This window comes from Peromyscus eremicus, chromosome 3, assembly GCF_949786415.1.
Source record: "Peromyscus eremicus chromosome 3, PerEre_H2_v1, whole genome shotgun sequence".
Lineage (NCBI taxonomy): Eukaryota > Metazoa > Chordata > Mammalia > Rodentia > Cricetidae > Peromyscus > Peromyscus eremicus.
Window position 1 is genome coordinate 57,308,705 of NC_081418.1, and position 13,190 is coordinate 57,321,894.

General features: G+C 41.4%; 1 protein-coding gene across 1 annotated transcript in view; it reads left to right on the top strand.

Moving 5' to 3' along the window:
- Cntnap2 (contactin associated protein 2) overlaps window positions 1–13,190 on the top strand; it is a 1,432,736-nt gene that overhangs the window by 1,245,151 nt on the left and 174,395 nt on the right. Inside the window, exon 18 of the mRNA XM_059257035.1 lies at window positions 12,614–12,850. Coding sequence (XP_059113018.1) covers window positions 12,614–12,850 — 237 coding nt within the window. The remainder of the gene's footprint in view (window positions 1–12,613; window positions 12,851–13,190) is intronic.

A 13,190-nucleotide genomic window follows, 5' to 3' on the forward strand; every position in this document is an offset into this window, starting at 1 on the left:
CAATCAAACTTTGTAAGGATAGCTGTCTGTGGTGGTTTGAGCAAATGCTCCCATAGGCTCGTGAGGAGTGGCATTGTATGAAAGGATCATGACATGTGGCCTTGTTGGAGGAAGTGTGTCACTTGGAGTTGGAGGAAGGGGATGGGCTTTGAGGTTTCAGAAGTTCAAGCCAGGCCCCCTGTCTCTCTTTCTTCTTCCTGACTGCCGATCCAGATATAGAATTCTCAGCTTCTTCTCCAGCACCGTGACATCCTGAATGCCACCATGCTTTCCACCATGCCAAGAATGGAATGGTGAACCTCTGAATTATAAGCCAACCCCAATTAAGTGTTTTCTTTTATAAGAGTTGCCATGGCCATAGTTTCTCTTCACAGCAGAAGAACATTGATTAAGACACTGTCTCATAGGAAAAGATGTTTTTAATTGTACCAGTAATAAATACTGAACGGATGCATACACACAGTCCACAGTTTTTCCCCTAGTGAAGTAAAGAAGAGATGTAGAGATACCCTTTTTGTTAGTCCTACCTTCTAGTTGACAGGATAGTTTCCCAGCACAAGCTCCCCCCTCTCCCCTCTCAGGTAATGAGCCTCATGTTCAAGACCCCTCCTGTGTAGGATGTCTGGTCTCTCATTCATTTAATGGCCCTTTCTTCACATCCTGACAGTGTACCTCACTGGCTTTAATTTCACTTATTTTTTCCTTTAGATTCTAACTATTCTATAGTATCTTCTCTGTCTATTACTGGTACCCATGTGAGTTTATTTCATGTGTAGCCTTCTAATCCCACCGTGTGTGTGTGTGTGTGTGTGTGTGTGTGTGTGTGTGTGTGTGTATTCGTTTGTGTTATATATGCACTTCTTCGGAAATATATCTATATTCTTGAAAACCGATAGCATTGGTATTGTGTGCCATACCTCATATGCTGAATGTACTATGAATCCCACTCCACTTCTTACTTTCCTACTCAGTCTTATGTTTATGTGACCTATTTATGCAGTTCTATGAATACTGAGTGCATTGTGATCCATTATGTGTGCATGTGACTTGGTCTATCCCCTATTGATGACTGCCTGGACTCCCCACCCTTACTCTACTACCATAAGTAGTCCTTATCTGTATATTTCTACACATGCCTCACCTGAGACTTTTGTGTGTTATTTTGCTAGTTAAACATCATCTGTGGTCTTCTTGACATTGTACTTCTTGTTCCTGTTCTGGTCTATAATTTCCATCTCTTTCCCTGTGATGTCTTCCACCCGACAGTTTTGTTTCTCCACTGGAGAAACCTAATATTGTACCTAATATACAATAAGTCATTTTTGCATTTTTTTGTCTAAATGTATCTCTTAGATATCATATTGTAGAGTCTCTTGAGAAATCAAATTTGAAAATGTCTGTCTGACTGATTATCAGGGTTATTTTTGCACTTATACTTTTTTATGTACTGTTTGTTTGCTTATTTCATACTCGAACCCCCTTTCTGTTAATAAGATGACCATAAATAACACTACTAATCCAAAAGCTGGACACTGCACTTTCATTTCTCTGGCAGCTACCATCGTAGGTACCATACTAGGACCTATGCTTTGTTTCGTTGTGCTGTATTTCATGGCATGGTTTCACTCTGTAGGTCAGGCTGGGATCAAACCCCAAAATGGCCAGGGGAAAATCTGAGCTTCCAGTTCAATGGGATGTTTGTTGTGGCTTCTGACAGGAGTGCTTCCAGCTCTGGAACCAAAACTTCTAGACCAGCAGAACTAAAGGTCATGGGAACATGAAGCAAAAGTTTTCCTAGTGGGTCACTAGGGGTGATAGTGAGTAGAACTGTTCCCTTTTCCACTCTTGACGCTGGACACGTCGATCCTGGCTGTGAGAGAAACCATACCATAGATTGGCCACCAATTCAAAGTGTGTACTGCCTTCTGAAGAACCCTGTCCTAGCCCTCCAAGCTACTGTAATTGATGTGATTGGTCTTCAAGAGACCATTCCATTTTTCTGTTAGGCCAGCTCCTTCAGAATGGCAGGGAATACGATAAGATAAGTGTATTCCATGATTATGAGCCCATTGTCACACTTCTCTGGCTATGAAGTGAGTTCCTTGGTCAAAAGGAATAGTATGTGGGATACTACAGCAGTGGACAAGGCATTCTCTAAGTCCCCAGATGGTGATTTTGGCAGAAGCACCTTCATGCTCGTATTACTGCTACTCTGGTAGCCCGTAGTTCAGCTGTCCGTTATTTTAATGTCTGTTCCTCTGCTCTTTTATTGATTCTGCCTCTGAAAATACAGATGAAGTTGAGTGTGGCTATTCAGGGTGCTTGCTGTTCTTGAAGATTTTGTCACCTTTTCTTGTGAGCTTATGTCAATGCCCTCGGGGTTACTAAATGCTTCTACTATGGTCCTCCTCAGGGGAAAAATCAGATCTCAGGATTCAAATCTATCCCTCCCAAATGAAAGAAAGCCCCTGCCTCAGGACATGGAACTCCTGATGTTCTGGTCCTCCACCAGCCTTCCCACACCAAGTGTCCCTCCACCCCCCTAATTCAAAGCCCTTCTTTCTACTCAGGCAAGGGACAGCCATCTTCTGGTACAATGTAGTCTTAAACCAATGGTTTGTCTACACAAGCTAAACCTATCCTCTTAACTACCTTACCCTTCATCTCACACGAAGAATCTCATTATGACGTCAAAGAACCAATATAAAAAAAAAACTACCAAATCCAATAGCTTTCATTTGTGTTTCATTTTCCTTGACATCTCTTACAATTTAATATTTTATAACTTTACCCTCCTTGAAATCCAGACCTTAAAACATTCTGTTCTCTCAGCTTTTCTGTTAAGCCTTCATCTCCATCTTAATCCCTAAGCCTCTATCCTTTTTCCTCTACTCTCTTAGCCATGGAGAGCCCATGTGTCCAGAGGACCAGTTATCAGAATAGTGATGATTCCTCTCAACTCCCTCAATCCAGCCTTGGTCTGGACTCATTCCTGCAAATGTATGTGAAGTTTGTGTTGAGGTTTAAAAACAAAAACAAAAACAAAAACCTGGTGTCACCATCTGAACAACTCAAAGGATTCTTCACTCTGGAGTTAAAGAGACTATGTGTGATAATTTTAAACCTGTACCTTTAAAGATGGTAATGAAGACGGAGAGAAACAGACAGAAGGAAAGATATGAGAAATTTTAAGATTAGAAAAAAATCTGTTGTGTGTCAAACATGAGAATTCACCATCTTGTCACATAACATATGCAAGAACATACAATTTGTAAATGAAATACTTAAATTTCTCGGCTATTTAAGTTTCAGCTTGCATTGAAGTTTACTGAAATATCTGTTGCAAACCCAGAATTAGGATCTTGGTAGGAAGATCCTGTCCTCTCTCTCATCCCCAAGTGTATGACAGACTCAGAACAGTAGGACCTACTGCATAGAGCAGAGCAATGACCTCTAAACTTGATACTGTGGTTCTGAATATGGAAAGACCAACTGCACACAGCTGTCAATCTCAAATCCGCTTTGGCTTCCCAACAGTAGTATTCAGCTTTTCATTTAGAAAAATCACGAGGTCAGTGGTGACATCAACAAAACATCTTTTTTGTTGACCTAGAGATGGACTCTAATATCTCCACTCCTACCTCTTAATTGTGAGTATTGCATTTCCACTGTCACTTTCAACTGTCCCTGTGACTTTGCAGATGGTGTTCTGGTGAGTGGGTCTGTGGGACAAACCTCACTATCAGCGTTCTCCATACCTAAGCAAAGCAATGCCCAGGACATGTCAGATGCAGGAGAAGAAAGGGCCTTGTGTGACCCAAGTCCCCAAGTGCAGACAGAAGCTACAGCATGGACAGAGTGCAGATCACCTGGCTATGAGTCTACATATAGGTGACAATGGGTGACTGAACTCTCTTGGCCTCAGTTTCCCCATCCATAAAACAGGGATCGCAATACAACTTACCTCTGTGAACTGAAACACGTGAAGTTGGGATAGTGTCTGGCATGGCCACTATTAGCTTAGCATTAGTTTGAGATGGCCAATATTTTCCCATGCCTGTCCTGTGTCCAGGACCTCTCAGTCCCACCTTCATCACAGAACAATGCTCACTTAGACACATCTGATTGCTTGCTGCTACTAGAAAGTTCCATGCTTTCAGTATTTTAAATTTTGTCCTCCTAGTTCTGCAGTCCAGAGTCACATATTCTATGTATCACTCATTCTGAGGACATAGAAAATCCATACAGTGATAATGAACTTTTATAAATCCATTCTATTGAAGTCCAGAATGGGCACTCATGACCATTCTCTGGAAAAGTGATTCTCCACAACTTAGTTCCTGGATGTGTAAAAGCTTTCTCTGTGTATTGCTTTCCATGGCTAGCTAACAGAGGCATCGTTAATCAACACTTGTCAATCATACAGCTCTGTGCTGAAGATGGAAACCAGTTTCCTTGACTTCCCTCCACCACTGATGGCTATAACCATTCTGGGGTTCTGAGATAATGAGATAACTGGGGTTTTATTTCTCATACCTGCATTGGCCTCATAATTGTGGGTGGTGGGTGGTGATGGTAGTGGGTGGTGATGGTAGTGGTTGGTGGTGGTGGTGGTTGGTGGTGGTTGGAAACAAGATGATCAAGACATAAGACACATGGTAGCATATAAAGCAGGAGAAATAGCAGGTTCAGTATTTGCAGATCTACATGGCTTATCCAAGCACATAGCTGCCTTTGCCCCTTAACTGTCAACACCTGGGCCAGCTGTGGCTGTCACATAGAAGAGCCAAGGTCAGAGTAGGCCCTCCAGACATAAAAGTCATAGCTGTTTCTCACTGGTCTTTGATACCATTCTAATAACAGGTTAAAAGTTCTCTACCAGCTCACAGCTCCTGTGGTCCTGGTGTAACCCTCTAAGCTAGAGATAACCCCTATCCTAAGCCTGGGTGTTCCACAAAACAGTGCTGCTTGAAGACCGGCTCCAAGGTCATTCCCTCAGGCAGGCTGGATCAGGAGCTCAATGTTAACCCTTTGCTGGCTGTCTTTCTGCTAGAACCTCCAGAACAGAACACCATAGATTGAATGACTTGGCCTATGGATGTTTATTTTCTCACAGTTCTAGAGGCTAGAAATCCAAGATGAAGGTATCAGTGAGATCCTTTCCCTCCAAGGCCTCTCCTTGGCTTTGCTACCCCATCTTCTTGATGGTTCTTCATAGGGCCTTTCTTCTGTGTGTGTACACCATTCCTGGGGGCTCTTCCTCTTTTATAGGAACACCAATTACCTCCAATTATGTTCTCATCCTGTCTAGCCTTCTTTAGAGGCCCTAGATAGGGTATATACAGCCAAATTCATATTGAGGTTTAAGGCTTCAAAAGCTCAACTAAACAATGTAGGGAGCATAGACGAGATCCCTGGCTTCAAATTTGTATCTGTTCATCAAATTAGAGATTTCACTCTGACCCTGTAGAATTCTGATTATACTCTAGAGTAGTAACAATCATAATATCTGCCATTAGTTGGGCTTCAACACAAAATGCTAGATTAGATCACCTGATATTAAAATGCCCCTTCAGGGTACATATTGTACTGATACTGCATGTAAAAGGATTAAGACCTAAGGAGAACTTGGGTAGACTACACAGGCAATGAGATGCAAAAACAATCTGTTCAAGCTTCCTCACTCTAGTTTGCTGACCTACCCACCCCATGTCAAACCATACCCAGCATTGGTGTGGTGGGTGGCTATTTGTGAGTCAAGTAGTATTAGCCTGTAGGCAAAAACAGTGTCTGGGGGCTAGAGAAATGTCTCAGAGCTTAGGAGCATGTGTTGCTCTTGCAGAGGACCTGGGGTTAAATTCCCAACACCTACATGGTGGCTCACAACCATCTGTAATTTAGTTCCATGGGATTCGACACCCTCATCTCTGAGCACTGTACACACATGGTAAACTTATGCACATGTAGGCAAAACACTTAAACACATAAAAAATATTTTAAGAAGTAATTTCCTTGTGCATCATTTTCTAAATGCTTTTCCTAGTACTTTACTTACAAAACCTATGAAATGTTACATGGTTTCACTCCCCTGGGCATCCCTCACTGCTCCTGTTTCATCCTTCTCCTTCCCTCCTGCCCCCCACCTTGCAGGGGAGTACCCCATAATCTCTTTGTCGTGGAGCCTCTCTCCATGGACATGTTTGTCTGTTCTGTTTCTGTCGCTTCTCAGTGCACTCCATCTTAACTGCCCAACTTAAGACCGACCCTACTCCAACTCCAGATCCCACTTAACCCTGCTTGACTGTGCTTCTCACAGCGGTCACCACCTTCTAGCACGTGATGTATATATTGAGTCTCCACGCTGCAAGGGCAGAGACTTTTTCACAGTAGTGAAATAAACACATTTAAAAAAAAAAAACCCACTTCTAAAAGGGTCTGGTTCAAGTGTGCAACCTTTGGTGTGATTTCTTTCTGTGGTGAATAAGTAGCCAGTCTGATCAGGTGAAAGCGCTCAGGGGTCAAACGTACCACTTTAGATGCTGTTGAGATCTGGGTTTGAGGACTGTGCTTTTTATAATTCCTCTCAATCATTATTTCCAACAATTTTTTAAATGGAACACTTGATTATTTTGTCCAAATGTTCTGTGCACTTGATAGTTGTATTACTCATTATAGGTAGTTACAACACTTTCATAATTAATCTTTAATTGCAATACTTGCATAGCATTTCAGATGAAAAATGATATACAAATTAAACCCACATATCACCTTGGATAATTATCACAGATCTGACTAATGTGCACGGAGCCCTGGCATGGCAGGGGGCTCTTCTCAATGACAATGTGTTGATTTTCTAATTAAACAAAGGTTCAGGAGCATTTTTCCTTGAAGACCTATAATTTAAACTTATGACATTTGCCACCAAGAAAGGTTTCTACAAAGCAGTAAATTGAACTCAACTTCTTCTGGTTCTGGTGCGTTAACATCTTTTGCATAATATATAATGACCATGCTCAGGATAAAAGATTTTTCTTCATGTCAAGTAGATCAGGAATTGCACTTTCCAGCTCACTGAGCCACTTAAATAAATCAGGATGCCACCTCGGAAGAGAAAGAGCTTAACTTTAGCGCACAGAGAAATGGCACTTCATTCCCCTGCTTTATAAACGTAGTCCAATGAGTAACTAAATGCAAATTAGACTATACTCATATATTATTGCTATAGGGCTTGGTATATGGCTCAGAGTGCTTGCCTGGCATGCACAAGGTCCTGGGTTCAATCCATAGTACTGTGCAAAGTAAAAAAGATATGGGGGTGGGGGGGACAAAGAGAGTGAAGGAAGGACAGAGGGAGGAAGGAGGGATTAAAATGTTAAGCGAAATAAAATTTTGTAAGTGTTGTATATAATGCTATATATAATTAAATGATTATATTAGTTTACATTGCCAAGTCTTTTCAAACCTAATACCAAAAGCAAGAATCATACAAATAAGTAGGTCAGTGTGGCTTCACAACCATTCAAAACTTTTTTTTTATTTTTAATAATTTTTTTTTAACCTTGTTCTCCCCACTCTGGCCTCCCTCATCTTCCCCCCAGCCCACCCCCCATTCCCGCCTCCTCCAGGGCAAAGCCTCCCCCGCGGACTGAGATCAACCTGGTAGACTCAGTCCAGGCAGGTCCAGTCCCCTCCTTCCAGGCCGAGCCAAGCCACCCTGCATAGGCCCCAGGTTTCAAACAGCCAACTCATGCAATGAGCACAGGACCCGGTCCCACTGCTTGGGTGCCTCCCAAACAGATCAAGCCAATCAACTGTCTCACCCATTCAGAGGGCCTGATCCAGTTGGTGACCCCTCAGCCATTGGTTCATAGTTCATGTGTTTCCATTCGTTTGGCTATTTGTCCCTGTGCTTTATCCAACCTTGGTCTCAACAATTCTCGCTCATATAAACCCTCCTCTTTCTCGCTAACTGGACTCCCAGAGCTCCACCCAGGGCCTAGCCATGGATCTCTGCATCCAGATCCCTCAGTAGTTGGATGGGGTTTCTAGCACGACAATTAGGGTGTTTGGCCATCCCAAATGAAGGAAACAGTCCTAGACACACATTCAAAACTTTTATAGGGAAAAAAATTACCATATATAACTTAAAAAATACAAACTAGAAGATATGGTTACAAAATTCAGCAACATAGATTTAAAGCTCAAAATACTATTGTCAGTCAATAAAAACATATCGTCTCCTATCCCCTCCAAAGCAAAAACATAAAGTAACAATTTAAAAATAAGACAAGAAAAATATAAAATAATTCATTTTGATAATTAAAGCAATGAATTTTCTCCCATTTAATTGAACTGATATAAACTCAAGAGGATACATCCCCATATCAGGATTATGTAAAGCAAGTATGCATCTCATTCCATTTTGATACAATATAAATAAAATGTATTAAAAGGCCTTTAAAATATACCAGTAGTAAAGTGCTTGCTACACAATCATCAGTACCTGGATTTGGAACCCCAGCACCCATGGAAAAAGCTAAACTTGGAAGTGTACACCTATCATCCCAGTGTAAGAAGTCGGAGCCAGGAGGATCCCTGGGGCTCATTGGCCGACCAGTTTAGCCAACTGGTTAACTCCAGGTACAGTTAGAGACCCTGACTCAAAAATAAGGTAGAGAGCAACTGAGGAAGGGACCTCTGACCTCTACATGCACTGGCACCTGCTCACATGTGAACACATACTTACACACACACACACACACACACACACACACACACACACACAGCACCGCACAATTGTTAATTCTAAGGAAAAACTGGACAACTATGCTGAGATATTTACCAAGCTCATACTATTGCAATATCGTATAAAATTAAAATTACAAAATTCCATTAGTAGTGGAATGGCAAAAGGACTGACAGCATCCTTACCTTATGAAATATTGAACAAGATGTCCTGGCTGTGCTACATTGCTTAGAAAATGTGCCATGATACTTTAAGTACAGAAAACAAATTTGAGGACAATGCCTGTTATATCCCTGTTTCTTTGACTTCCCTTTTTTTTTTACATTTATGTATGTTCACAAATAAAAGTAGGAACTAGGGAGCTGGTTCAGTGGTTAAGAGCACTGGCTGCTCTTCCAGAGGACCTGAGTTCAATTCCCAGCATCCACATGGTGCCTCAGAACTGTCTGTAACTCCAGTCCCAGGTATCTAGTGACTTCTTCCGGCTTCCATGGGCACTGAACTCAGATGGTGCACAGACATACATGCCGGCACAACACCCATACACACACAAAATAAAAATGAAGGTTACATTTTTTTTAAGTAGACAAGGTTTTCCCGTAAAAGTAAAGGTAGTTATATCTGCATGGCATAACTAGATTCAGTTATGTATCTTGTTTTTCAGTATATGTGTGTGTGTGTGTGTGTGTGTGTGTATATATATATATATATATATATACACAAACATATATACATATATATATATATGGTTTATACAACCCAGAACTACTCCTTTGATAACCAGGTGAATAGGAGGGGAAATATTTAAAAGCAATCTAAAAACAGTCTTTTTAAATTTTTCAGCATATTTTTGATAGGGTTTAATTGTCTGAATTGGCCAGTGGTGAAAACTCAAATAGCTATGCACTTATGTAATAAAAGGCCCTTTGGAAAGTCCCTCACTGCAGGAGGAGAAACGGGAGCAGCAGCAGTGGTCCCAGCCAAACTGAGATTCTAGCGCACACAGGGTGACTGCTGGGTTGGATTGCTTCCAAATGAGGCAGAGGCTCCAGTTGTCTCCCGCACAGAGGTGTGAAGCGGCACTGACTAGCAGATGGCAGGATGGGAAATCCTTCAAAGCGGTGTATCTAATAACTTCATTTGCTATTTACTATCACATAGCTTTGACCCAAAAGGACACTGGGCTCTCTTCAATTAATCCTCTATTCAAATATTTTATGAAAACAAGATGCAGCTTTACAGAATTGATATTCAAATCAATATATGACCCAAGGAAAGTACTGGAAGGCTTGGGCTCAAAAAGGCAGTAGAAGAATTCATTTGCCATTTCACCAATAAGGACATACGGGCATAATCAGATGTTACTGATCCATACTGCAGTTGAGTCTTTGATCCACTAGTCCTTCCCAGTGAGTCTACTGGCTGCTGCACTTTGGGCCGGGATAACAGGCTGAGTGATCTGACTGCATCTCTAGCCTAACAATCTTATCCAAACAACAAAGCCCTACTGACCTCTCCATTTGTGTGTGTGTGTGTGTGTGTGTGTGTGTGTGTGTGTATGCGCATGTTATAGTGTGTGTGTGCGCATGCACATGTTATAGTGTGTGTGTGTGTATGTGTGTGCGCATGTGTGTGTGTATTTGTGTGCATGTGTGTGCAGGGGCGTGTGTGTGTGTGTGTGTGTGTGTGTGTGTGTGTGTGTGTGCAGGCACACATTGTGCTGATGTGCTCACCTGTGCATGTACTTGAGACCAAAAGTTGACATTTAGTGTCTTCCTCTTTCTTCCCACCTTATATTTCAGACAGCTCCCTGAACCTGGAGCTCACATTTAGGATAGACCAGCTGACCCTGACATCCACCTGTCTTCCCTAACAGCACTGGTTGAAACACATAATGCTGTCATGCCTGGTTTTCACATGAGTGCTGAGGATCTGAACTCGGGTCCTCACACACCATGCACTTTATCCACTGAACCACCTCCCCAGCACCCTGCCTTTTTTTAACTTATTGGAAGTTTTGTTAAGGAATTGGCTCGAGGGGTTATTAAAACTAAGAAATGTAGCAGTCTGCTCTGCGGAAGTTAGAGAAACAAGAAAATTGGCAATATAATTCACTGCAAGCTCCAGAGTCCAAGAATAAGGAGTGCCGGTTCTGAGGGCAGGGAAAAGAAATGTCTTGGGTTGGAGAGAGAAAATTCAAGCTTCCTCTGTCCTTGTCTAACAGATGAGACACGGCACATTGTAGAGGGCACTCTTCTGCACTCAGCCTACTGATTTAAATGTTTGTCTGTTTCAGACAGACAGACAGACACACACACACACACACACACACACACAACCTGGAGAGTAATGTTTGAGCAGTCATCTTGGCTCATTTTAGGCAGCACTGACTTTTCCTTTAGTTCACATATGAAATGATGCATTTTGTTATGACACCGTCATATGTATATATATATATATATATATATATATATATATATATATATCATTGTACTTTGCTCATATTCACTCCCCACCACCCTCTCTCTTCTGTCCTCACCTGTCCCCTTTCCTTCAAAAATAAAGTTCCTTTTCTGTTCTCTGCTCTTATCACATATTAATATATATACATATTTATGTCATAATATATAATGTCATATAATATATTCTGCCATATATAATATTATCATGTTATATATGTATATACATATGTATTCATATGTATTGAAATATGGACCCAGAATATAGACTGTTCCAATTTTAAAAGCATTCAGATAATTACAGACTCAGTTAAATCCATTTGATACAATGGTTCTGTGGGTCCCTCTATGTATATCAGAAGCTCTTTAATATTTTCATGCTTGTAAAACTCAGTCCTACTCTGTAACTTACTCCAGAAGTCATAATGAACACATCATTGCATGCTACGTGTCTGCTTTCTTCATTTTGAAGTGTAACCTCTTAACTGTTCCATACATTACAAATGTACTGTGATCGTATTCACTCCTTACTATTGACCTCTCTTACCCCGCCCTCATTCCTGTTGACCTCTTTTTCCATCCCAACCAGTCCTTCTATGCTCTCAGTCCTTCTTATGCTCTCTTGTTTCTCTTGCCCTGATGAGTTGAATTAGGATCTCAAGAGCTTCATCTGTATCCATGTTGGGAGGCTGAGGGGCTCAATTTTTTGCAGCCTTATGCAGGTATTCACTGTTGCTGTGTGTTTGTGATGGCAGTAACCATGTTACATCCTGAAGACAGCATTCCACAGCTTTATGTCTTGAAATGGCATTATGACAAAAGTGATGAAATCCAACCTGAAATATGAATAACAATAACATACCTCATATCTATGTAAAGTAGTCAGTTCTAACACCCAGCCACCCCAGCCAAGATGTCCTGAGTACCTTAATGTAAACTTCAAAGCAAAACATTTCACGAGATAAGAATCACCAAGTACAATGACATTTCAAACGAATTTATGCCTTCTTACTAATTGACTTCCTTAGCTATGCTAATGTATTCATGTCTCTCTCCTTTACAGTTCAACAGATAATGCTATAGAACTAACATTCTGAGATTAAAGAACAAAGAAACTAAAGACTTCTGTAAGCTTCTTTCCCCTAAGAATCCAGATTATACATTTTTGCATATCTACAAACATTTTGTTTCTGTGGCAAGTTTATTTCTTCTCAGAAGACAGCCATATTTAATTAGACACCACAGCCTAAGGGAAAAGCTTCAACTCTTTCTCTTTAGACTTGACCAACTCAAAGAGGAAAAGACTTACCAGCTTGTCTCCTGCTGCAGTTTCAAAACATGCTGAGCAAAAAGGCAGTTGCAGAGGTAATCCATCCTGTCTGAACTCTGTGCTTTCTGTCATTCCCAGGTGGTGCCGGGGGCCAGCAGGGCTTCCTGGGCTGCATCCGCTCCCTGAGAATGAATGGAGTGACACTTGACTTGGAAGAAAGGGCAAAGGTCACATCTGGATTCAAATCTGGCTGCTCAGGCCACTGCACCAGCTATGGGGCTAACTGTGAAAATGGAGGCAAATGCATCGAGAAATACCATGGCTACTCCTGTGACTGCTCTAACACAGCCTATGATGGGACGTTCTGCAACAAAGGTAAGGCAGAGATGACTTCCAGTCCCATCTGTAGACATCTTTATAACCAAATCATCTGTCTAGTGCTTCTTCAGCTGCAAATGGTTGCCTTTGTTTCTAAGTGTGAGGGGAATTCCTCTCCCACCTTAGGAGAGAACTTCTGATTGTTCCTAACCTTTATTGTTTACTACATGAGAGAATTGACCTTGGTACACAATTCCCCAGAGCCCAGCACTAACTGAAACATTACAGTGTAAAGAGTCTCGCCATGTTGAAATGATGAATGACAAAGTAAGAGACCTCTAAAAGGGGACTCAGGCTTAACCATCCCACATCAAGAGATCAATGGTCAAATGTAGCC